The sequence below is a fragment of the Natrix helvetica genome (genome assembly GCF_964273705.1).
Source record: "Natrix helvetica genome assembly, chromosome: 6".
Taxonomy (NCBI): Eukaryota; Metazoa; Chordata; class Lepidosauria; order Squamata; family Natricidae; genus Natrix; species Natrix helvetica.
The window spans coordinates 83,583,877-83,610,247 of NC_138553.1; the positions used below are offsets into that span (position 1 = coordinate 83,583,877).

The following is a 26,371-nucleotide window of genomic DNA, read 5'->3' on the forward strand; positions in this document are numbered from 1 at the left end:
TAATTGTGAGACATTTCCATAACATTCAATAACATATTCCAGTGTTCTGTTTGACATAATACTTCAAACGGTCAGAAATCTAACTGCTAAAATAACATGAATTGTGACTGTATGTGCTTATTACTCCTATCGTTCTGGGACATGCATTCTTCTCCGGTAAAACCTATTCTATTATTTTGGGTAGTAATTGGGTGACAAGCTACGTTAGAAATAAATGTGCTTTTATTTAAATAAATGACCATTTCTTCCAGAACCTTTTTTGTATCATCACATTCGGGACTGAAATAATTTTGCAAACAGTTATAGAAATATATATACTGTATATATTATATACTTCTTCTTTCTATAGGCAAGGCATCAGGGTGGAGCTGTCTAACTATTTCATATCTCACGGCCTGAGCATTTTTCATCCATTTTATGTACATCTGAAACCAATCTGGACTGATGGAAAAACCTGGCTTTGCAAATAGAATAAAATAAAATAAAATAGGGTGTTATGCAGTTGGCCAATTACCATACACAAGTGTTTCTGGCTCAACAAATTGTTAAATGACACAAATCCACATTATAATGGATGGTTGTGTCTTTCCTGGCTATAATACAAGAACACTATAGTGGTAAAAATCATCATCATCATCATCAAAATAAACGGTGAGAAATTCCTTTGGCAAGACCCTGGACTGAAGATAGAGCATTTTGTTCCTTGATAGGCGTATCCATTATGGCAAAATATCTCAAATATAAATGTCGCTATCATAAAATGCTAACTAGAAGATCTTCAAATACTAATTGTAATTGTTACACTGTGGAGTTTTGGGCCTGAGGACATTTAAGTGGGAAAATCCATTGGCTGTTAAAAAAAAGGAGGAAAAAAATATATCCCACAATGGCTGTAACACAAGAAAACCACAACACATTTTTTTTCTTTTAAGCTTCAGCATGTTTGGACATTGTGGCTTTTTCTGGAGGGCAAAACACATTGTTTTGATTATCACAATTCATTCATACCTGTGCAGATTCTCTCTCTCTCTCTCCCTCTCTCTCTTACGCACCTACACACATACACAAACATATTTTTCACACTGCAGGCATGGCATCGTCACGGGCAAAACCCAAGTTCTACCTGACCTAAAATGGGACTTTATCCAACTTTTTGTCTTTCAACACTCTTTCAAAAGGCAAATGGTCACCGGCCACCTTACAGGAGTACACATCCCTAGCACAACCAATTATGAAACATACTAAAGCTTGCAACCTAGTAGTAGCTGGAGGATGCTGTATGTTTGCTTTCTTTTTGTTTCTCCCTCACTCTGAGTTACACATTCATTACCACATCCCCAACTAGCAATAGGTTGGGGAAGATCTACAACACACGGTGTAAGTGATCAAATTATCAACACACGGTGTAAATGATGCTACATAGGAGTGAAGAAGGACACATTTAATTCAAAATGGCGTCTTTTAGTAACAGCCATGGATGGAAGAGTAATGCAGGCCTACTCTAAAGCAAGACCCGTGACTAGAAACTATATGCCCGCATTCACACGTCATAAATGAATCCCTAAAAATCCAACGACGTAGAGTTGGAGAAACAGTGGCCCTTGGATGACGTGTGGAGTTCAACTCCCAGAATTCCCAACACAGCCATGAGGGACTTCAACTCCCAGGATTCCTAAGACAGCGATGCTGGCTGGGGAATCCTGGGAGTTGAAGTCCACACGTCATCAAAGGGCCACCGTTTTCCCACATACAACTGGCATAGAGCGTGAGCATTTTTGGGTGGGGGTGGGGCGGCTCTCAGATCAGCCACGGATGCCTGCTAAGAAATATTTATGCTTCAGAAATAGCAATAATAATATTTAAAACAAAAGAAAAGAACACAAAGAAAGCTATTTTGACATGGCTGGGTTTGGGCCGCAATGGCCTCCACCGTTGAGTTTCTGTTCTCCGGCGTATAATCAGCGCCTGGCGCGAGAGTTCCACGATCAGATTAAAAAACAGGCAATGAAATGCCCCCGCGGGGTAAGTTTTCGAATGCCAGATTTGGTGGTTTGTCTTCTTCCGCCACAGGTCCCAGGGAGAAGAAACCCGCCAGGAGGAACCAGGCTGAGGTCCTTGGTTGTCTTCAAAGGTCCTGTCCAGAAGAAGAACTTGTGGGCTGTTATACGTAAATGCCCTCGGGGTTAAAACCAGAGGAGAGCGGGTTCTGCAAAATCCGAAGATTGCTGGGAAGCTGCCTTGAGGAACTCGGGCGTTTGAGGGAGCTGGTTTGAAACACGGACTCTGTGGGAGGAGAACCAGGTTAGTACGAAAGTCTTCAGACACGGTTACCTTAGTAGGTTCTGCCTGAAGGTGGATTTCATTTTTTTTAAATAGTACTTATTAAATTTTCAACATTTAAAAGACAAAACACATAAAACAAATTTACACTTGTAACAGCTTTTCCATATCAGTATCCATATTTTCCACAACAATCCTATTTACAAAAAATTCTATTTCTATATCATTATCCTAAGTTATATCCTTATTTAGATACTCTCGATACATTTATATATTTACTTTATGTATTAAGTCTGGCATTTACTCTCAAGCCAGGAATACCATCTGTTCCAAATTTGATAGTACTCAGTTGCTTCCCTCTCCTTCATTTTCATAGACAGTCTATCCATTTCTGCACGTTCATAGATTTTCCTTCTTTTAATCGGGTCTGGGGGAGTATCTGTTTGGTTCCAGTGCTGTGCCAGTACGATTCTACTTGCAGTTCATATGTGTAATACTATATATTGTAAAAGGACCATGGGATGGACTGGTGGGTGTGGGGGAAAGATCTTGGACTTTCAACTGGGTGCGGGAAACCGGGAAGCTTTCAGATTCGGGTTTTCCCAGATGTGCCAACATGGCTCTCTTCATCAATTGGGACTTTGATCAATACTTTGCCTCGGACTCTGATTTAATTTTGGATGCTATTTGGAACCCTGACACTACCTTCTCCCATTACCTGCTTGCCCTTTTTTTTACAAAAGAAGGGACTTCCTTGCTTGTGTCCAAATCAGTTGTGAACCTGGCCACATCTACCCCAGCTTTCTTGCCCAACCATCAAAAGACCAAAGATGCAGTCCTGGAAGAGGGAAGAGTTGCCCACTATTCAAGAATGGACGCTAAAAGTAGTAGATCTAGCAGAGATGGCCAAAATCACAGCATATTTGAAGGACCACTCGGATGAGAAATATAAGTTGGAATGGAGAAGATGGATTGACTATATTCAAAATAAATATCGGACTAGGAAACTTCAAGTAGCTTATGAGTGAAGGCACAAAGAATGTTACAATTTACCTAAAGTTAGCTTAACAAAAGGGGAATTAAAGCACCAGAGGAGGTAGGATGTCAAAATCACTTAGCTTAGGTTAGCGTATGATTGTTAAATGTTTATACCCTGTATTTTGCTCTGTGAAGTTGGGGGGAGAGAGGAGGGTGGGAAGGGGAAGGGGTAATACTTGTAAAACTTATTAAAACTTTTAATAATTAAAAAAAAGACCAAAGGTGAACTTTCAATGGATCTCTCTTAAGATCTGTTTTGGAGGAAGGTGGCAGGAGGGTGTGTGGTCATCTCAAAAGTACCTTTCTCAAGCTCTGGGTGCGACGTCTCCAATTCCACGGGTTCAGCTGGGAGGACTGTGACTTTCGTCCCCGTCTGCTGGATGAACTGTTGGAGGTTGACTTGACGCAGTTCTTTTGTCAGCTGTTCCAGTTCTTGTTCCCTTTCCTGAGAAGGAGAAGAAAGGAAAAACGGATCAGAAGGGACCTTGGAGGTCATCCGGTCCTGCCCTCTGCTCTCGCCAAAGATTATCTCTGATAGAGGGCCATCCAGTCTTGTCTTTAAAAGCCTCCAATGATGGAGCACCCACCATTTTCTGAAGGCAATTTGTTCCGGTGGTTAATTATTCTCACTGTTAGAAACGATTCAACAGGACAGTTCTGAAGGATTTGAAGAGAAACGAAAATACCTGGATTTCCAAGATAAATCAGGGATAATTTCCCATTCTCGTTCCACCCAAAACACCAGTTATTCCATGACTTTGGCAGCTGCCATCAACTGAAGGCGATCTCATTTCAACCACCCGGTTCTCTTTAGTAAACTGTAGAGTAGACCTCAACTTACAACCTTTCGGACCTGGCTCCCCGACAAACCCTCTGAAGTGAACTCAAAGGCTCCTTTAGTAGGAATGCCGGCAGCCTTGGCAAGTTTCTCTCTCACCGCAGGCTAACGAGTCTGTCCGGAAGGGAGATGAATAGTTGTCTGCCACTTCTATTCATCTCCACCCCCTGCCTTTGATCCCAGAGCTAGGGTGGGGCTTCACTAGCAGCAGTGGCTCTTCCGTCCCGAGGACCGGCCCATAGATTTCCACTGTTCTCCTCTCCTCTGCCTTCTGCGCACCTGTGCATCAGGCACAGGACCCAGCTGTTCCTCCTCTTCCTCATCAGCATGAGTGAGTGCACAACTGCCCACGATGCTCGCAATACTCACACAAGTGGGGCATTGTGCGCGCGAAAACCCGTGCATCACACAGCCACTCACATGGCCCAGTGGGGGTTAGGCCATGGACTCGTAGTTGGCCATGGCCCACAAGTAGGGGACCTTTGGTATATATTACTATGTAAAATTAAAAAGTTTAGGTTTGATGTTATTATCTTATTCTACCGCAGCGAAAGGAGTCTGCGTTCAATGCTTTTCTCTTTCTTTCCCTCTTTATGGTTTTTCTCCCTTCCCGCTTCCTCCCTTATTTTCCCCCTTATCTTTATTTCTCTTTGTATTTCTCTCTTTCAATTCACTAATAAAATATTTGAAGGCCAAAAACCGGATCCCACCTGTAACCGCTTGGTCGCCTGCCCGAGAGACCTCTCCACGGCTTTGAGTCCGTTTTCCAGGCGGAGGCTTTGCTGCCCGTGGAGATCGAGTTCTCCTTGGACTTTCTCGATCTTCTCCCGGACTTCCTCTTCGTTGACTTGCGCCTCCTGGACTTCCCGCTGCAGCTTTTCCGCCTCCAAGCCGCTTTCCATGTGGCGGATCTGGCCCACATAGTCCCTCAGCCGGCTTTCACAGTCCGCCACCCGCTGACGGGTCTCCTGGAGCTGCTCCTTCAGCTGCTTCTCGTTCTCCTGCTCGATCTGGAGCTCGTTCTCCCAGAACTCCTCCTCCTCAATCTCCACCTCATTCCGCTTCAGCTTCTGCTCCAGCTTAAGGATCTCGTCCTCCAGGCTGAAGCTGAACTTCTGCTCCCAGTATCGGATCTCGGCCTCGTTGGAGTCCAGCTGTTTCTCCACTGACTGCAGCTTCTCCGTCTGGAGGCGGACGAGCTTCTTCAACTCGTCCGTCGTGGTCTTGCAATGGAGGACCTTCTGCTTGAACTCCGACTCTTTGCTCTTCCCAAAAATGTCCATCAGGCCTTTGGCCCCCCCGGTGAAGGTCAACGATTTCCGTTTGGGCTCCCTCCGTTTGATCGACTTGTCATTCTGGGGCCTGAGCTTGGCCAAGGGAGGGAGGCTCTGGCGGTACAAAGTCCTTTCTGGGATCCGAGCGACGCTGTCTGAGGTCGGCCGCTCGCTAAGCGACGGGCCGGTACGTCGTAAGACGAGCTGGACGTCGCTGGCGTGTTGTCCCCATTTGTTCAAAGAAATTATCGGGTTTTCATGAGGCGCTAAATGCCTCTCCGTATCCCGCCATTTTTCGATCAGGGTGTACCTCCCCGTACGGCCTATGAAAAAAAGAAATAAGAAATAAGGACATGGACATACAGGAAGTCCTCAATTTATGACAGTTCATTTAGTGACCAAAGTTACAGTGACACTGAAAAAGTGACCATTTTTCACGCTTATGGCCACTGAAGCAGCCCCATGGTTACATGATTTACATTTGCTTGGCAACTGACTCACATTTATGACAGTTGCAGGGTCCCAGGGTCACATGATCCCCTTTTGTGACCTTCCAACAAGCAAAGTCAACAGGAAAGCTGGATTCACTTAACAACCGTGTTACTAATTGAACCACTGCAGTGATTCACTTAAAAACTGTGACAAGAAAAGTCGTAAAATGGGAAAAAACCCACTTAACGAATTTCTCACTTAGCAACATAGGTTTTGGGCTCAATTGTGGCCCTACATTGAGGACTACCTGTAAGAGCATGGACCTACAGATAGCCCTCGACTTACGACAGTTCATTTAGTGACCGAAATTACAACGGCACTGAAAAAAGTGACTTAGGACCGTTTTTCACACTTAGTGACCGTTGCAGCCTCTCCATGGTCACATAATTAAAATTCAGATGCTTGGCAATTGACTCGTATTTATGACGGTTGCAGTGTCCCGGGGTCACGTGATCCGCTTTTGCGACCTTCCGACAAGCAAAGTGAAATGGGGAAACCGGATTCATTTAACAACCGTGTTACTAACTGAACAACTGCAGGGATTCACTTAACGAATGTGGCCAGAAAGATTGTAAAACTGAGCAAAATTCACTCAATTGTGATTGTGATTGTAAGTTGAGGACTGTCATTGCAATGGCGGGGATGAGCCAGCAGAGGGCAGAATTGCACCACAAGTGCACCAGACCCAAATTTTAAAAGTTGTTAGACAATCAAACAATTTACTACACTGGTAAAGTAGTTTATGGTAACTTAATGGAAGGCACATTAGCACCACCACTTTGCAAACTAACAAGCCCCATCAACAAGAGTATGGGTGAGGCATGAATATATATAAAAATAATCACTTCCTTAACATCAACAAATTACTTAATACACTGGGAAAGCAGTTCATGATAATTTAACCCGAATCTACATTAGCAAGCTCTGCAAACTAACAAGCCCTATTTACAAAAAGTCTTGATGGGGCATGTACAAAATTCACTCTGTAACATTAAAACTACTGCAGTGGTAAGTATATAGAATCAGAGCTGGAAGGGACCTTGGAGGTCTAGTCCAACCCCCTTCCTAGACAGGAAACCCTACACCACTTCAGACAAATGGTTATCCAACATCTTCTTAAAACTTCCAGTGTTGAAGCATTCACAACTTCTGGACGCAAGTTGTTCCACTGGTTAATTGTTCTAACTGTTAGGAAATTTCTCCTTATCTTCTAGGTTGCTTCTCTCCTTAATTAGTTTCCACCCATTGCTTCTTGTTCTTCCCCCAGGTGCCTTGGAGAATAGCTTGACTCCCTATTCTTTGGGGCAGCCCCTGAGATATTGGAAGACTGCTATCATGTCTCCCCTAGTCCTTCTTTCCTGCAACCGTTCTTTATATATGCTTTAGCCTCCAGTCCCCTAGTCCTCTTTCTTGATCTTCTCTGCACTCTTTCCAGAATCTCAACATCTTTTTTATATTATGGCAAACATAACTGGATGCAGGATTTCAAGAGTTTAAGACGCACCATGATTTTGAAGAGGTAAATTAAAAGGGGGGGGCATGCAGAGCTTTGGGAGGCTTGTAGAGTGGTCCTGGTGGCTGGGAGGGGGGGCAAAAACGAGCAAAAAATGGCCTGTTTTTTGCAGAAACGGGCCATTTTTTGCAAAAAGGGGGGGCATGTAGAGGGTTTGGGAGGCTTGTAGAGTGCTCCTGGAGGCTGGGGGGGGGGCAGAAACAAGCAAAAGTGGCCCATTTTATGCTCATTTTTGCCCTCCCCAACCCCGAGGAGCACTTTGCAAGCCCCCCAAACCCTCTGACCTTCCATTTTTGCAAAGGGGGTGGGGTTTCAGGAGGCCAAAAATGCTGTATTCAGTGTGTAAGACGCACCCAGATTTTCACCCTCTTTTTTAGGGAGAAAAGGTGCATCTTATACTCCGAAAAATACGGTGGATTTCTGTTAAAAAAAAACCTCCTGCAATTATGATTTACTATTATTTTCCAGCTAATGAGGACTCCGGTCTCCTTCACCAGAAGAGAGAAGACTTGGGTTACGTCCAGGATACAAGAAACAACCTTCAAATCTTCCAAGCATTGAAAGTTGTCAAATGTTTATCTCAGCATTCCAAGAATATGGGAGCAAAAACATTTCGAATTCAGAGCTAGACAAGATCACGAGAGACCGTGTTGAATCCAAAACAGTGCTTCCCACCCCAGGGAGCCTTGATGTTATTCAGAGCTCAACGCAAACTCCGCACTGACTTAGAAGTAGGGCTCTCCAAGATCAAAACGGTTCAAAATTCAAAATGTTTTCTCTCTCTCGTGAAGCTTGGGGACTGATCTTAGGACGGTTGTCCAATTAAAAAAAGGAAAACCTAATCAGAGGTGAGGTAATGTTCTGTTTCTAGAAGATATCTCGATAAGGTTGACTGACTCAGCTTTCTGTCCTTCTGAGGTAGAATGAAGACCCAGATTGTTGGGGGGCAAGATGCTGACACTGTAAGCTGCTTAGAGAGGGCTGTAAAAGCACTGAAAACTGGTATATAAATGCTATTCCTTCCTTCCTTCCTTCCTTCCTTCCTTCCTTCCTTCCTTCCTTCCTTCCTTCCTTCCTTCCCTTTCTCAATCTCCTTTCTGGTGGCATAATGGTTAAAATGCAGTATTGCAGGCTAATTCTGCCCACTGCCAGCAGTTCGATCTTGACCGGCTCAAGGTTGACTTAGTTTTCCGGCCTTCTGTGGGTAAAACGAGGATGCTGACATTGTAAACCGCTTAGAGAGGGCTATAAAAGCCCTGTGAAGTGGTATATAAGTGTAGGTGCTAGTGTTATCCCTCCCTCCCTCCCTTCACAGTGATTAGAATGCAGTATTGCAGGCTAAATTCTGCCCACTGCCAGCAGTTCGATCCTGACCGGCTCAAGGTTGACTCAGCCTTCCATTCTTCTGAGGTGGGTAAAATGAGGACCCAGATTGTTGGGGGCAAGAGGCTGACTCTCTAACCTACTTAGAAAGGGGTGTAAAGCAGTTGAAGCGGTATATAAGTCTAAGTGACGTTGCTATAAGGGCTGGGAAGCTCAGAGTGACGTCATCCACCCCATTTGACCTACAACTGTTTCTCTCCTGTGTAATCAATTATCCTTGTTGCACTTGATTCCTGATCTGAAATCTCACTAATTATTTGTTACCCAGGGTTGAAGCATGGGGTGCTTGATCATCTTCATGGTTTTCTTACAGACGTCTCATTACCCAACTAGGTAACATTATCCATTAGGACGGTGTACAGTTCACTCTACACTGATGATGTTACCTAGTTCGGGCAGGGCAGAATTAACGGTCTAACACAGGGGTGTCAAACTCGATTTCATTGAAGGCTGCATCAGGGTTGTGTTTGATCTCGGGGGGCTGGGGGGGCATGGCCAGCTTAACGTCACTGTGTCAGGGGGCTCCTGTGGTGCCTTGAGTGCTCTTCCAGCAAAAACGGGTTCCCAAGCTCCATTTCTGGCTGCAACGGCCTCCTGCAATCCTCTGCCAGTGACAATGGAGCAGAAAAGGGAGCTCCGTTTTTGCTGGCAGAGGCACCGCAGGCCGTTCCTTCACTCTTTCCAGAGTGTTTCCAGATCTAAGCACCCCGCAGGCCAGATCCGGCCCCTGGGCCTTGATTTCGACACCCCTGGCCTAACAGAATGAATGACCACCCCTTCCCACTCACCTCCAACGATAAATAACAGGAGCGGAAACTCACCTATAGCTTGGGCAAGCGCTATGACCACTTCCTGGCACGTTGTCACTTCCGTGACTCCGCAAACAATTCTTTGGACTCCGTCGACCCAAACTTTCAGCTCCATGGTCTCCAGATGATCTGAGGGCCATGCACACAATCTTTCGGATGTCAGGTCATGTTTACAGCTACGTGTGGTAGTGCCAACCTGTTGCGGCCATTATTATCTGGAAAAGACAAAGGAGGGAAAAGGCTCTGGAATGCAAATTCTGTTCACAATAGCATTTCAAGGGTTTAAGATCTAAATAGTTTTCTCCCCACCTACAATTTGTGCTTTTAAAATTGCAATCCAAGATAAACCTCCAAATGTTTTGACCGAGGCTTCCCGAGAGCCTGAAGCAAACTCCTCGTCCCAGCAAAAAACCCTTTTATTAACTGACTGTGAATTCTGTTCATTCACATCCAGCAAAGTCTTTCAAAGGAGGATTTACAGTCACAGACCTTCTCTGCCTTGGAGAGCTGCCAGGCTGATATCTGCAAAACTTGGCAAGGAGTCTCGGAACCAATTAAGCGAACTAACAGTCTCCTGCAAACTCCACTCCCCTTTCGCTCCTCTTTTATTTCCTCTGGGAGGGGCCATTCATCATCCACCTGTGGCCTTACTCCCAAGTCGACCCCTGTTCTTTAGCTGCTCCCTTCGTCTAGTAACTCTGTGCATGCGCACACTGGGAACAGGCTCCAGCTGTTCTTCTGCCCCACTGATGTCTGACTCCGAAGGCAGCTGATACCTGGCATACGACTCTGACCCCCTCTCTGCCTCCGACACAGAGCTCTCATCAGAGCCTTTCCCAGACTCCAGGACTGGCCCATGTTCCTCCCCAACCTCCTCACTGTCCGAATCTGCTGCCAGCTCTGCTGGCCGTTGGCGGGCCACAACACCAAGTGCTTCAACGGCCCTCTAAAAGGATGCAAATGACCAGCTGTCTGCCAGGAACATAAATCCTTCCATTCCCCACCATTCAGTCAGAGCTGAAGAAGCTTCTTGGATGAAAAGCGAAACGTCTTCAAAAGAAAAAAAAAACCAGAAAGTCCAGTTGCCTCCAGAAAAAGCACCCAATTTGGGATACTTTTTTTAAGAAAGACATTTTAGCAACAGGAATTCAATTTCTGGATGGCAATGACTCATTCCCTAATAAGTGTCTGTCTGTGCATGTGACAGGACGGTGATTGATTTAAAAGATAATACATTCTGACAATGGAGTGACGCTGTCAGATGTTTCTGCTGGTGATGAAAACAGCATTCTGTCCTCCGGTTTGAGTACTTTCTACTATTCCTTTCGCAAAGGGCTCTTTTTGACGTAAGAACACATCCCAAAACATCCATATCACATCCATGTATCATCTCTGAATCCTCGTTTTGTGTACACACTCACAAAACCGCAACGGCGAAGAAAATTTGAAAAAAACGAATAGCGATTGACTTTCGCTTTACAATTTTGTCTCCTACAACTAGTTTTGCACGGAAAAAAAATGTTTATGTGTGTGTCCCTGCTTTAGCGGCCGAGTTTGCTTCTGAGTGAGCAGATAAACACGGGCATTTCTATTACTCAGTTCACATCCAGGTGGTCCCCGACTTACGACCACAGAGGAGCTCCAAATGTCCATTGCTAAGCGAGACAGTTCTTTAGGGAGTTCCTCCCCGTTTTACAACCTTTCTTGCCACGGTTGTTAAGTGAATCACTTCACTTGTCAAAGTAGCAACATGGTTGCTAAGCGAACATGGCTTTCCCCATTGACTTCGCTCGTCGGAAAGTCGCAAAAGGGGGTCACGTGACCCCGAGACACTGAAATGGTCCTAAATAGGAGTCAGTTGCCGAATGTCTGAATTTGGATCGTGTGACCAAGAGGACGCCACAACGGCTGTTAAGTGTGAAAAAATTCACATCACCTTTTTCAGTGCCGTCATAACTTTGAATGGTCACTAAACTGTTGTAAGTCGAGGACCACCTGTATTAAATAAATATCATTTTTAAACTATAGGAAAACGATAACGTTGGTGACGTAAAGCAGTTTCAGCACCTATGACAGTTGCCAGATGATTGGAAACGGTTATCCATAGCCCCCCGTTTCAAAATTGTATTTTATATTCAGGAACATATTACAGTGTCATGTTATATATGCAGTTACTGCTCCGCTTCAATCCCCATAAATAGTTTTTATTTCTTTTATTCTGAATTGTAGCAGTGAAATGGCGGCTAAATCTCGAGAGAATCAAGGAGCAAACCATCCCAGTTAAAGTTGTTAAATAAAAGAATATTCTCACTGGGAGGAAACAGATGTTTTAACCAAAGGAACACTGGCGTTTCCTTGAATCTGTTTTTTTTTCTTGCACTGTTTGATCTACACTGTTTCTCTGTCTCTTTCTCATTCTCTCTTTTTCTGTCTGTCACTTTCTTGTTATTCTTTTTCTGTCTCTCTGTCTTTCTCATTCTCTGTTTGTCTCTGTCTTTCTCTTTCTCATTTTCTCTTTTCCTGTCTTTGTCTCTGCCTCTTTCTCATTCTCTTTTTCTGTCTCTGTCTCTTTCTCATTCTCTCATTCCGTTTTCCTCTGTCTTTCTCGTTCTTTTATTCTTTTTCTGTCTCTCTCTTTCTCATTCTCTCATTCTCTGTCTGTCTTTCTCTTTCTCGTTCTCTCATTCTCTTTTCCTTTCTCTGCCTCTTTCTCATTCTCTTTTCCTTTCTCTGTCTCTTTCTCATTCTCATTCTGTTTTCCTGTCTTTCTCGTTCTCTTATTCTTTTTCTGTCTCTCTGTCTCTTTCCTGTTCTCATTTTTTCTCTCTGTCTCTTCCTAGTTCTCTCTTTTCCTGTCTCTTTTTATTCTCTCATTCTGTCTTTCTCTCATTCTCTTTTTCTGCCTGTCTTTCTTGTTCTCTCATTCTCTGTCTCTCTTGTTCTCGTATTCTCCCTTTTTCTATCTCTTTCTCATTCTCTCATTCTCTGTCTCTGTCTGTCTCTGCCTCCTTCTCTTCCTCTTTCATTCTCTCATTCTTTCTCATTTTCTCATTCTGTGTCTCTCTCTTTCTCTCTTTCGCGTTCTATGTTTCTCGTTCTCCCATTCTGTTTCTCTCGCTCCATCTCTCTCTCTCTTGTCCTCCCCGCCAATGTGTACAAAAAGCTTTTCCACCATTTTTATTTATATAGGTAGTCCTCAAGTTACAACGGTTCATTTAGTGACCATTCAAAGTTGCAACAGCACTGAAGAAAGCGACATGGCGGTTTCCTCATACTTGAGACCGTTGCCGCATCCTGACAAGTCATGTGATCAAAATTTGGACGCTTGGCAACTGGCTAATATTTATTATGGTTCTTGTATCCCAGGGATTACATGATCCCTTTTTACAACCTTCTGATGAGCAAAGCCAATGAAGAAAGAGATTCATTTAACAACCATGTTACTAACTTCACTGCGGTGATTTGCTTAACACCGGTGGGAAGAAAAGTAAAAAAAAATGGGGGGAAAACTCACTTCACCAATCTCTCACTTAGCAACAGAAATTTTGGGCTTGTTTGTGGTCGTAACTTGAGGGCTACCTGTGCTATTTATTATCCGCTCTTCCACATCGTTTATCTTTCGATGGCACTCAAGAGAAAGAGGACAAATGAATGGGACAGGTGGTCCATTTAATTCTAATCCTTCACATGCCACTCTTCGGCTTAAAGTTTTAGCAGCACCAAGGGTTAGAAGCTAACCAGCTTAATCCAGGATGAACAAGAAAATGGATGGAAGGTTAAAATGAGGTTGCACCTTTCTAGGACGACCGAGAAAGTATTAAGTGATGTGCTGAATTCTGAAGAACTCAGAATTCTTCAGAACAAAAAGAATATTCTCAGCATAAGGCAATCAAGAGTGAAGCAGAGGCAGCCGGTTGGACCACTAAGAGAAGGTTTTGAGTTTCTAAACGTCTAGGGAGGTTCTCAGCCATCCATGGTCAGGGTTGTCCCAAAGGGGCTTTTTCAAAAGGCAACTGGACTTTGTTGTTTCCTTGAAGACGTCTCGCTTCTCGTCCAAGAAGCTTCTTCAGTTCTGACTTCTAACTCAAAGGTGATTGATAAGGAGTGACTTTGTCTTAAATCTTCTTGGGGCTTACTACTACTGGGCGCAATTCACCATGGAAGCGGGAGAGAGGACAACACATGACCAAAGGACTTGGGTTGTCATTCAACTCTTGAAAAGTGGAATCGTCCCATTGCTGGAACGTATGGTATGTCTAAAGCAGAGGTCTTCAAACTTGGCAACTTTAAGACTTGTGGACTTCAACTCCCAGAATTCTCCAGCCAGCATAGCTGGTTGAAGAATTTTGGGAGTTGAAGTCCACAAGTCTTAAAGTTGCCAAGTTTGGGGACCCCTGGCCTAAGGACTGGAGAAATCAACCAGTAGTTGGCCTCCTTCAAACACTGCCATTATCTGCAGCTCAAGGTTGAACTGTGGGATCCTTGGTGCTCTCTTGAGCTTGGTGGTTTTCTTGCAGACGTTTCATGACCCTACTAGGTTATGTCAGTGCTACTAGGAGAATGCATTTGCTCATATTCTACTGGAATTCTAGGAGCGACTAGAATATAAACAGAGAACTCCCTTCTGGAACTGATGATGTTGCCTAGTTGGGTAATGAAACGTCTGCAAGAAAACAACCAAGCTCAGAGAGCATCAAGGACCCTACAGTTCTCCTCCTCCTCCTCCTCCTCCTCCCTTCTAGCACTGATGATGTTGCCTAGTTGGGTAATGAAACATCTGCAAGAAAACAACCAACCCCCCGAGACCACGAAGGACCCTACAGTTCATCCCCGAGCGGAAAATTTCTCCTGTATTGAATCCATGCACTGTTTTAACGTAGGAGATCGGTATTCGATCCAGGGCTCCTGGACTACAGTTCCCATAATCTCTAGCTAAGGATAATGGGAGATGTTTGTCTGGACATATCTGGGGAATTCCCCTTGACTTCTTCTGACATTAAAAAGAAGGGAGGCATGCAATATTGGTAGAAGGTATCCTCTAAAACACAAAAGGCACCTCTTCTACAAATCAGAAAACACCCCACTAGCAAAAAATATATATGTTATGGCAATTGGGAAAAAAAGGTCAGAGAAGGAAAGAAGGCCCTAATTAATCACTAATTTCTTCCTTTCCCCAACCAAAACCTGTGTGTATTTATTGCTCTCTCTGTCAAGAGTGCCCCTATTTGTATGAAATCTAAATTGAAAGAGTAAATTACCCAGCTGTTTTCATACAAAGAGAGACAAGGTGTTGAAGCCTCACTCGCTTTTTCAGGCTAACCGTTTCCCTTTCAGTGTTTGCATTTTGGATCAAACTTTGGCCCAAAAAAAAAAGAAAAGCAGAGAAATGTTTAGCATCAGCGAAATAAGAGTTAAATTACTTATATTTTTGAAGGGAAACAGATGCTTTCATTAGTGTTTTTTTGGAACAGAAAGTTGCAGAACAAATGTTTTCCATCCCGTTTCAGGCTTGCAAAATCTTTAAAAGTTTTTTTTTTTGCATTATATATTTATATACACATAAGAGTTATGATACACTGTGGGTAAATATCCTTGTTTAACCATCCACCCTCATTTGTAAACCTGGCTCTCAAAATATAACTTTGTTATTTCTCCCCCACCCTTTAATGCAGATGGAGTGTTTGCATTTCAGTGTTTTTTTTCCCCTTTGGCTTCGAAACTTCCATCCTCCCACAAAACATTTTACGTATTTCGGGATGTCTACAAAGATTTATGCTCCGTGGGTAGTTTTCCATTTCCTTGGCCGGCTTACATTTCTGAAGATGCCAACAACAGTGAGAGAAATCTAGTACGAAAAAAGACCAGCTGGCATTGTATGAGGATTCCTGCCTTGGGCAGGGGGTGGACTAGAAGATCTCTGTGTTCCTTTCCAGCCACCTGGTTCTATGATTCTCACTTTGGAAGTGAGTGTTACAGAACAACAGAGTTAGAAGGGACCTTGGAGATCTTCTAACCAACCCCCTGCTCAAGCAGGAGACCAGATTCCATTCCAGACAAATGGCTTTCCAATTTCTTCTTAAAAGCCTCCAGTGATGGGGAAGGAAAGGAAGGAAGGAAGGAAGGAAGGAAGGAAGGAAGGAAGGAAAGAAAGAAAGAAAGAAAGAAAGAAAGAAAGAAAGAAAGAAAGAAAGAAAGAAGGAAAACAGCATAACAGAGTTGGAAGGGACCTTGGAGGTCTTCTAGTCCAACTCCCTGCCCAAGCAGGAGACGCTCTACCATTCCAGACAAAGAGCTATCCAATCTCTTCCTGAAAACTTCCAGTGTTGGAGCATTCACAACTTCTGAAGACAAGTTGTTCCACTGGTTAATTGTTCCCCCTGTCAGGAAATTTCTCCATAGGTTCTCGGTTGCTTCTCTCCTTGATTAGTTTCCATCCATTGCTTCTTCTCCTGCCTTTAGAGAACAGGTAGATCCTCTCTTCTTCTCCCCTCAAATACTGGAACGCTACTGTCAGCTCATCCCTAGTCCTTCTTTTCATTAGACTAGACCACCCGATCCAATTCCTGCAACCGTTCTTCGCATTCTTTAGCCTCCAGTCCCCTAATCATCTTCGTTGCTCTTCTCTGCACTCTTTCCAGAGTCTCAACATATATTTTTTAATATTGTGGTGACCAAAACTGGATGCAGTATTCCAAAAGTGGCTTTACCAAGGCTTTATAAAACTGTAGTAGAACTTCACATGATCTTATGTCTATCTCTCTTGAAGCAACGTAGGATTGTGTTGATTTTTGTGACTGCTGGGTGTGTCAAACACCAAAGGTGATATGGTGGACATACAACGCCAAGTGTGATATGGTAGACACTTCACGGTGGCTCATTTTACTGTCCAAATCTTTTTTTTTTTTTTTTGCATCTCCGTTGGTGTTGACGATCGCGGGACCTCTCCAAAAATCAGCGGTTGTTGGGAGAGGCAAAGGAAGCAAAGAGGGAAGGAAATTTCAACTCCAACCTCATCAGGCCAGGATCTCTCTGTCTTCAGCCTGGGTAACAATGCCCTGGCCATCCTATTTGCTGCCCTCTGGCCTATCAGCATCCTTATTGCTGTTCCTTAATGACGTCACAAAAAGGGCTCTGGGAAATGATGCTGTGGGTCATTTTTTTTCTCTCCTGCTAGCCCTCCAAATGAGAGCTTAACCCGGAAGGCCAGGAAAACCCAAGGGCTGGAAGATCAAAAGGGCAGAAGGGTAAAATCAGACTCAAAAGGAAAAGGGACCACCTGGAGAAGCAAAACAACCGAAAACAGTCCCGAACCAGGCAGTGGAGGGGGGGGAAAAGACCTCAAGGTGGGGGTACCAAGCAGGAGTAGACTATGTCTGACGATCAATGTGACACGGAGAGCTTTGAAGATCTCGAGCCAGAACCGTCCTACCGAAGAGGGCGCAGGAAGCCGAAAACTTCTCGTTCTTGTCGGGCGGGGTTGATATTCCCCGTCAGCCGCATCGACCGGTTCCTTCGCAAAGGAGATTACGCCGAGCGCATCGGCTCAGGAGCCTCCGTCTACATGACCGCCGTGCTTCAGTACTTGACCTACGACCTGGTGGACATTGCCGGGAACATCGCGATGGGGGCCGGCCGGCGCCGAATCGCTCCCGGCCATTTGCGTCAGGCGGTCAGCAACGATTCGGAGCTCCAGTCTCTGTTTGGGGGCGTCCTGACCGAGGAGATTACCTGTCCGAGGAACTCGCCCGCTAGGTCTTCCAGAAAGGGGAAGAAATCCAACAAGGGCCTACGAGCTCCGAAGGCCATTGTGGCGTAAAAGAAGGTGGTGCCATTTATCCAGACATGGGGTGAAATCTTTTTAATATCCAACAGGGTGCAGGAATAAACGCGGCTCTGAAGATAAGGCTCGCGGTGGTGTGAAGGTCTCTTATTTCCACATGGAGGGAATTTGGGATGGAGCGGACTGAGAAGGTGGCTTTGTTGTGCGTTTTACTTCGGGTGGAGGCCTTGGTGCTGACCTGAGCTTGGTGGGTTTCTTGTAGACGTTTCCTGACCCAACTAGGTCATTTCATCAGTACTAGAAAGGAGTGGGACTGGAGGAGGAGGAGTTAAAGGAGGAGGAGGACTGTGGGATTCTTGATGCTCTCAGAGCTTGGTGGTTTCCTTGCAGACATTTCATGACCCAACTAGGTCACCTCATCAGTGCAAGAAGACAGTAGGATTATATAAATAGAGAGCACTTTCCCTCCCTCCTAGCACTGATGGTGTTACTCAGTTGGGTCATGAAACATCGGCAAGAAAAGCACCAAGCCCAGAGAGCAACAAGGACCCAGTGCTTTTTCTTATCTTTTTCCTTCTCCTTCCCTCCTCTACTACCCAAATCCCAATTCCTTATAGAACTGATGATGTTCCTTGGACATTGTACAGAAAGGTAAGCTTCATTAAGGGACGCGGTGGCTCAGTGGCTAAGACGCTGAGCTTGTCGATTGGAAAGTTGGCAATTCAGCAGTTAGAATCCCCTAGCACTGATGGTGTTACTCAGTTGGGTCATGAAACATCGGCAAGAAAAGCACCAAGCCCAGAGAGCATCAAGGACCCAGTGCTTTTTCTTATCTTTTTCCTTCTCCTTCCCTCCTCTACTACCCAAATCCCAATTCCTTATAGAACTGATGATGTTCCTTGGACATTGTACAGAAAGGTAAGCTTCATTAAGGGACGCGGTGGCTCAGTGGCTAAGACGCTGAGCTTGTCGATTGGAAAGTTGGCAATTCAGCAGTTAGAATCCCCTAGCACTGATGGTGTTACTCAGTTGGGTCATGAAACATCGGCAAGAAAAGCACCAAGCCCAGAGAGCATCAAGGACCCAGTGCTTTTTCTTATCTTTTTCCTTCTCCTTCCCTCCTCTACTACCCAAATCCCAATTCCTTATAGAACTGATGATGTTCCTTGGACATTGTACAGAAAGGTAAGCTTCATTAAGGGACGCGGTGGCTCAGTGGCTAAGACGCTGAGCTTGTCGATTGGAAAGTTGGCAATTCAGCAGTTAGAATCCCTAGCACCGCATAACGGAGTGAGCTCCCGTGACTTGTCCCAGCTTCTGCCAACCTAGCAGTTCGAAAGCACGTAAAAATGCAAGTAGAAAAATAGGGACCACCTTTGGTGGGAAAGGAACAGCGTTCCGTGCACCTTCGGTATTGCGTTATGCCGGCCACATGACCACGGAGACGTCTTTGGACAGTGCTGACTCTTTGGCTTTGAAACGGAGATGAGCACCGCCCCCTAGAGTCAGAAACGACTAGCACATATGTGCGAGGGGAACCTTTACCTTTAAGCTTCATTAACTGTGGTTTATTCGTCATGCAACTGAAACCCATTGGGTGTATCGTATCATTAGCGAGTTGATGCTGGCTCGAATGTGAACTCGTAACCATGTTAGTAAAAAATGCTAAAATCTCCATCCACAATGAATGTACGGTGCATCGGTCTTGCAAGCTGACGAGCAAACTACTTTTTTTTTTCTTGAGAGGCGCAAGTATATGTAAAATTCTTCAGTATTTGTTCAAGAGCAAAACTACATTAACAACGCCTAACCTAAAGGCATAAGCCTCAGTCACTTGCAAAAAGACGTTTTTAACACACTAAAGCCAAAACTCTAACAGAGATTCGAAACAAACTACATTTGGACATGCGCTCACTGCCTAAAACACCAAGCGAAGCAGAGAAGAAATGTCTTTAAAAAAAATTAAAATCCAGCTAGGGATGCCTCGAAAAGTGGAAAAGAATGAATTTTTAACATGGGAAGCATTCAACAACTATGGAGCCAGCAGTGGTATTCACTTACTTTCCCTAAGGTCAAAGGTAAAGGTTGCTCTCACACATGTGTGCTAGTCGTTCCTGACTCTAGGGGGCGGTGCTCATCTCCCTTTCAAAGCTGAAGAGCCAGCACTGTCCAAAGACGTCTCTGGGGTCATGTGGCCGGCATAACTAAACGGCAAAGGTGCATGGAATGCTGTTCCCTTCCCACCAAAGGTGGTTCCTATTTTTCTACTTGCATTTTATTTTTACGTGCTTTTGAACTGCTAGATTGGCCGAAGCTGGGACAAGGAACGGGAGCTCACGCCGTTATGCGGTGCTAGGGATTCGAATCTTTGAACTGCCAACTTTCTGATCGACAAGCTCAACTTCTTAGCCTACCAGTTCGCAAATATGAGCGCCCCCCCGTCCAAGCATGTGCTCGCCCTTCCGTGCATGCGCTTTGATTTACACGCAGCTTCCACGCATGCACATGGCTTGAAAACGTGCCTAAGATGGCATAAAGTTGGGGCAGGTGGGTGGGGTCACCCGCGATTCCCACTACCAGTTCGTGTGAACCAGTCCAAACCGGCTGAGTACCACCTCTGAATGGAGCCCAACATTTCTATCAAACAGCTCAAAAAGCGAGCTGGGAGTTTCTAAAGTTGACAAGAGATTTGTTTTTTTTTTGGGGGGGGGCTTCCTGTCTTGCAGGAATCGGGGAGTTTCTTTCGTGCTCCATTTGACAACCTTTCTCGTTGGCGTTGTTAAGCGAATCGACGCAGTAGATAAGTTGGTAACAACGGCTGTTAAGCGAATCCAGCTTCCCCGTTGATTTTGCCCGTCGGAAGGTCGCAAAAGGGAATTGCGCAACCTTGGGACACAGCAACGGCCGTTAAGTACGAAGCGGTCGCCGAGCGTCTGAATTTGCATCACGTGACCACGGGGATGCTGCAAAGGTCATAAGTGCAAAACAAAAGGTCGCGAGTCGCTTTTCTCAGTGCTGTTGCAACTTTGAACGGTCACTAAATGAACTGTTGTAAGCCGAGGACCATTTGCGTTACCTATTTTAGAGCATCTGGTTGACTTTTTATGTGCTTTGCAATCTCGGTACCCTTAAATCATGGTAGGATTTGAGCCGGCCTTATGTTGGCATGCAAGAGAGCCCATAAATTATTCAATCTAGCTTGGATAGGAGAAAATGTTAAGCATCAGCCTTTGAGGGTGCAGGTGCAAACTAGACGTGTATCACACAGAGTCTTCTTAACAAGATTTATTGAGCTGAAAGTGATATAGAGATATGAGGATGTCAAGAGCTAAGCTGTTTCCACTACAGCTTAAAATGAAAATGAAACAAATGAACTTTGTGGCAGCATTTTATAAATACGTGGAAGTGAACAAAAGTTTCTGGCAACCGAAAGAATCACAGTTATCACATATATTCGATTTCATTCGTAATCACAGTTCTGTTAAAATTAGAATGGTAGAAAAATACTATAGGTAGATAGGTAGGAAGGAGGGAAGGAAGGAGTGAATGGAAGGAGGGAGGAAAAAGAGGGAAAGGGAGGGAAGGAGAAAAAGGGAGGTCAGGAAGGAAGGAGGAAGAAGGACAGAAAAGGAAGGAGGGAGAAAAGAAAAAATGGAGGGAGGGAGGGAGGAAGACAAGAAAGGCAAAAAAGTAGGGAAGGAAGGAAGGGAGGAAAGAAGGAGAGGGGCAGGGAAGAAAAGAGTGAAAGGAAGGAGGGAGGGAGGAAAAAGAGGGAGAGGGAAGAAGGAAACAGAAAAAGGGAAAGGGGGAAGGAAGAAAGGAGAGGGACAGGAAAAGAAAGAGGGAGGGAGGAAGTTAAGAAAGGCAAAAAGTAGGGAAGGAGTAGGGAAGGAAGGAAGGCTAAAGAGAAAGTAGAGGAAGGGAGGGAAGGAAGAAAAAGAGAAATGGAGGAAAGAAGAAAGGAAAGGAAAGAAAGAAGGGATTTTACATGTCCTGCATCACAGGGAAAGAACAACTATCACATGATATACTCTAAAATCAATTAGCAAAGAGACTAGAAAGAACAGAGTCTGTCTCTCGAAAAAAACAAAGCCAAATGTAAGTATCATTAAGTTGTCCAGGTACTTCACATTTCATTTGTTCGTATTATTGTGAACTTCCACAGAAAGAGGAGAAGTGGTCTTAGGAGATGCTGAACGAGGGCCTTGGAAAACAGAAATCTCAGAGACTGGGCTAAACTGAGAGTCCCTCCTGGCCAATGTTCTTTTAGAGGAAGAAAAGTCAACTGAAAAGCCCAAACAAGTCATTCTTGATTATATTTTATATGTTATGGCAGACATAACAGCCTTTGTTGACAGAACAAAAGGCTCAAAATTCAGCGGAGGGGGGGGGGGGGATAGACTGGAAAAACTCTTTCCCCAACATTTGAACAGTATAACAGGTATAAGCTCTTCCCTAATAAATTACTTGCACACACAAAAAAACTTTTGAAAGAAAAGAACACAACGTTGATCGATAAAAATTCTGGCAGAGGAACAAAACTGATGCAGACTCAAGAGCCGAGGAAATATAAAGTCCTTTCCCCATTCGAAACTTCCAGAACCCCCCCCCCCCGTTATTCTTACGCTAAAAAAACCAGTAAGAAGATCACATTTGATATCCTTTCATTGAGGATCAAGCAATGAAGAGCTTTTTAATTCCTTGAAGTGTCTCCAGTTTTGGAAGATGGAAAACGTCCATCTTCCAAAACTTCCATCTGTTTTGGTTTTGGAAGATAGGAGTTTTGGAAGATGGGAGTTTTAGAAGATGGGAGTTTTGGAAGATTGAAGTTTTGAAAGATGGGAGTTTTGAAAGATGGGAGTTTTGAAAGATGGGAGTTGTGAAGATGGGAATTTTTGAAGATGGAGTTTTGGGAGATGGGAGTTTTAAAAGATGGGAGTTTTTAAAGATGGAGTTTTTGAAGATGGGAGTTTGGGGAGATGGATTTTTGGGAGAGGCTTCACCAAATCACGAAGCAGACTCTTTGTCCCGACAAAACCTCTTTTTATTAAGCTAATGTGAATTCCTCTCATTGACATCCAGCAAAGTCCCTGCAAACAGTCTTTCAAGGGTGAATTTACAATCACAGACCTTATCCGGCTTGGAGAGCTGCCTGGCCAATATATTCCAAACGCAACGTTGTACAAGAAAATACCTGGCAAGGAGTCTCTGAGAGTCATGAACAAATCTTCACACTATTAAGCGAACTAATTGTCTCTTACAAACTCCCCTCCCCTTTTGCTCCTCTTTTATTTCCTCTGGGAGGGGCCATTCATCATCCACCTGTGGCCTTACTCCCAAGTCGACCCCTGTTCTTTAGCTGTTCCCTTCGTCTGGCAACTTTGTGCATGCGCACACTGGGAACAGGCTCCAGCTGTTCTTCTGCCCCACTGATGTCTGACTCTGAAGGCAGCTGATAACTGGCATACGGCCCTGGCCCCCTCTCTGCCTCCGACGCAGAGCCCTCATCCGAGCCTTCCCCAGACTCTAGGACTGGCCCAGGTTCCTCCCCAACCCTCCTCACTGTCCGAATCTGCTGCCAGCTCCACTGGCTCCTGGCGGGCCATAACAGTTTTGTGTCCACAGACTTCATTCATATTTCCTGGCCACTGATGTTATCCCTCTTTTCATTATCGCTAGTTTACTAAAATGGGCAGTTTTAAAAGTTTAAAAAACTTTTAAATCAGTTCACAGTGTTCTTAAATTAAAAGCCGACAGGTTCAAAGGAATCACGGAGACAGCAAAAGGAATAGAAAATCTTTGCTCTCAAACAAGGGACAACTCTAACTCAATTCTTACATGCATGCTTAAATTTGTTATTTGCATTTTTGCAGACAAAGGTTGTATTTTGAGGGGCATTCAACAAATCTGCATTTCTGCAGATTAATAACAGCCTTTCTCTGTTGTTGTGTTTTCCCAGCCCTGATCCTTCCTGCATTTCCAACCTGTAGCACTGATTAAGGATGGTAAGCGAGCAACTATAGACAGATTTCACTGCTCAAGGTTGCAATTTCATTCTGTTATATGGGTCCTAGGAGAGAATTCCCTCAATGTCCCACACACCGTTTGTATCCCAGGGATCATGGAAGCAATTATGCAATCAACACTGCAGAAATTCCAATCTGCAAAATTTTTTAAAGAATTTAAAAGAATGACAGAACACATCAGCCTTAGTTTCCAGTTGTTTCCATTTGGATTCATCGGAGTTAGTTGCTGTTCTGAGCGAGGCTTCCCAAGAGCATGAAGCAAACTCCTTGTCCTGATAAAAAACCCTTTTATTAATTTGCTGTGAATTCTGCTCAAAGGAGGATTTACAGTCACAGATCTTATCTGGCTTGGAGAGCTGCCAGGCTGATATCTGCAGAACTTGGCAAGGAGCCTCGGAGAGTCATGAACCAACTAAGCGAACTAATTGTCTCCTGCAAACTCCACTCCCCTTTTGCTCCTCTTTTATCTCCTCTGGGAGGGGCCATTCATTGTCCAAAGTATGGACACAGATATCAATTCCCCTAATTCTTGGGTAACTTTTTTCCTGAAGTTAATTTGCAGACGACTGAGAGCTATTTTTGCTCACTGCAGAGAGGATCAGATCAATAGATACAGAAATGTGAAGAAGATTGTGTAGCTTGGTCTTTTTTTAAGCTCAGAGAAAATATCTGGAATCAATAAACCTCCTCTGTGCCAGATGTTTGGGTGCGAACATCATTTCTCATAAGGATCATAACACACACAGAGGAGGGGGTGGTGGACAGACAGACAGAGATAAAAGAGACATGGAGAGAAAAAGACACAGAGAGAGAAAGAGAGGGGGGAGGCGGACAGATGGAGAGAAAAAAGAGAGAAAGAGAGTGACAGAGAAAGAGAGAAAGAAACAGACAGAGGGAGACAGAGATGGACAGACAGGGAGAGAAAAGAGAGAGAGAGAAAAGAAAGAAAGAAAGAAAGAAAGAAAGAAAGAAAGAAAGAAAGAAAGAAAGGAAGGAAGGAAGGAAGGAAGAAAGAGAAAGAGAGACCGAGAGAGAAAGATAGACAGGCAGAGAGAGAGAAAAGACAGAGGGAGAAAAAGATACTGAGAGAAAGAGAGGGGGGATGGACAGACAGACTGAGACAGACAGAGAAAAGAGAGAGAGAGAGAGAAACAGAGACTGAGAAAGACGGACAGAGAGAGAATCTTATATCATAGTAATTATCAAACAGATCAATGAAAACATATTTCTATCTTTATTGGAACGGTTATATTGATTTCCTGGACTGCTTTTTCATTTACTTACTTTTTTAAAAGAGAAAATAAACTATTTGCACACTTACAGTATCCAAAGAAAGAAAATGACTAAAACAAGCCATTTCCAGCTGATCTGTGTAATTTTCATCAGAGAGAAGAGAGTTTTAATCAATAGCTGTTGCCCAGGGAAAGGATCAATTTTAGAAAACAGATTCACGGGCCACTCTATTCATCTGCTCACCTACGCGTCCCATATCCCATTAGCCTTTGCCCAGCAATATTACTTCTCTAAAAAGCAGAGAACGCTGGTTTGGCTATTGGCTTCCTGCTCAGTAAATCTTCCCTCCCTGCCTACCATCATGAAACAGAAAACCCCAAGGGTGACCGTTTGTTCCGTAGAAATGCTCCAACTTTAGCAGGCAGAGTTAAGAAGCAACTTTTCAGTAAAAATTTCCAATGGCTCCAATTGCACTTTGGAAATATTTGTAAATAAATCTATTGTGGCTTTTTAAAAAAAAATCAGTGTAATTCTTCTAACTGGTAAGGAAACCACAGGAAAAACGTTTTTTTAATTAAACACACGATTAAACATTGGACACAGTGTAACTAGCAATATCTTTGCCATACATACTAAAGTATAACATTAAATATCATAACCTTATCTACATTTGGTCTATTCAGTATTTGCAAATATGAAGACATCTTATTTCCATACATGTTACTTTGGTCTTGTCTTATACATTTTCACTCTGTTATAATTACCTACATAATTCTAATTTTCCTTTCTATAGATTCTAGTCAGTACTCATTTTGGGTCCCTCTTTTTCTGTTCTAACAATCGATAGAATCTATCCCAAATTTTGTAATATACTGTTTTGTCTTTATTTGTCAATTCCCAGGTCAGTCTATCCATTTCAGCACAAGTCAGAATTTTCCTAATCACTTCCTCTTCTTGTAGAATTTCGCTGTTTTTCCAGTTTTGGGCAAAGACTATTCTTGCTGCTGTTATAATACGTATTGTTAAGTAGATTACCCCCTTATTATATTTGTCGTTTATAATTCCCAAAAGAAATAGTTCTGGTTTAAATTCTATTTCCTCTTCGGTTAGCTCTATCAGCCACATTTGAAGTCTTCACCAATATTCTTTTTGCTTTTCTGCACTGTCACCACATATGGTAGTATGTGCCTGGTTCATAAACACATTTCCAACAATTTAGTGATCAATTTCTAAGCTAATCTCGCTGGCGGAAGATGCCACCTATAAAACATTTTATATACATTTTCTTTATACAGTATTGCCAATGTTATTTTTCTACTTCTTTCCCATAGTTTTTGCCATTAGGAGAAACAATTATTTAGAGCAAAGGATTTGGAGATTTGGGGCAGTGAAGGCACTGTTGAAAATAGTTAAATCAGTAGAGAATCTTTGCAGTTCTGAGTTAAATCCACCAGGTTTTTTTCACAGCTCGTCACATACTGTGAGAATTAAAGAACTTTTCCAATTTTTATAGTGTGCTGTTGGCATTTCACATTGGAAAAATGGTCGCGAATGTAAAAAGAGTACTTCAAAGGAGACGTAGAGGAGAAACTTTTTTTTACCATTTATGGCGGATGTGCGATAAAGCAAAGAAATATTGCAGAAAGAGTCACATCTTAGTATCGAAAATTCTTAAAGTGGATTTAAAGATAAAACCAGATACTTT

At 43.7% G+C, this 26,371-nt stretch overlaps 2 protein-coding genes across 4 annotated transcripts in view; one reads left to right on the forward strand and one right to left on the reverse strand.

Moving 5' to 3' along the window:
* Positions 1 to 204: 204 nt before the first annotated feature.
* Positions 205 to 26,371, reverse strand: part of RASSF8 (Ras association domain family member 8) — a 73,263-nt gene continuing 47,096 nt past the window's right edge. For all 3 annotated transcript variants that reach the window (XM_081957566.1, XM_081957567.1, XM_081957568.1), the window contains exons 2-5: positions 9,640 to 9,842; positions 4,867 to 5,753; positions 3,619 to 3,763; positions 205 to 2,283 (exon numbers count right to left, since the gene is read on the reverse strand). In XM_081957566.1, the coding sequence (XP_081813692.1) occupies positions 2,162 to 2,283; positions 3,619 to 3,763; positions 4,867 to 5,753; positions 9,640 to 9,742 (1,257 nt within the window). In that variant the 5' untranslated portion in view covers positions 9,743 to 9,842 and the 3' untranslated portion in view covers positions 205 to 2,161. The remainder of the gene's footprint in view (positions 2,284 to 3,618; positions 3,764 to 4,866; positions 5,754 to 9,639; positions 9,843 to 26,371) is intronic.
* Positions 16,997 to 17,443, forward strand: LOC309395033 (histone H2A, embryonic-like; the record flags this gene model as incomplete). Its single annotated transcript, XM_081958786.1, has 1 exon — positions 16,997 to 17,443. The coding sequence occupies one exon, from the start codon at positions 16,997 to 16,999 to the stop codon at positions 17,441 to 17,443; it is 447 nt and encodes a 148-aa protein (XP_081814912.1).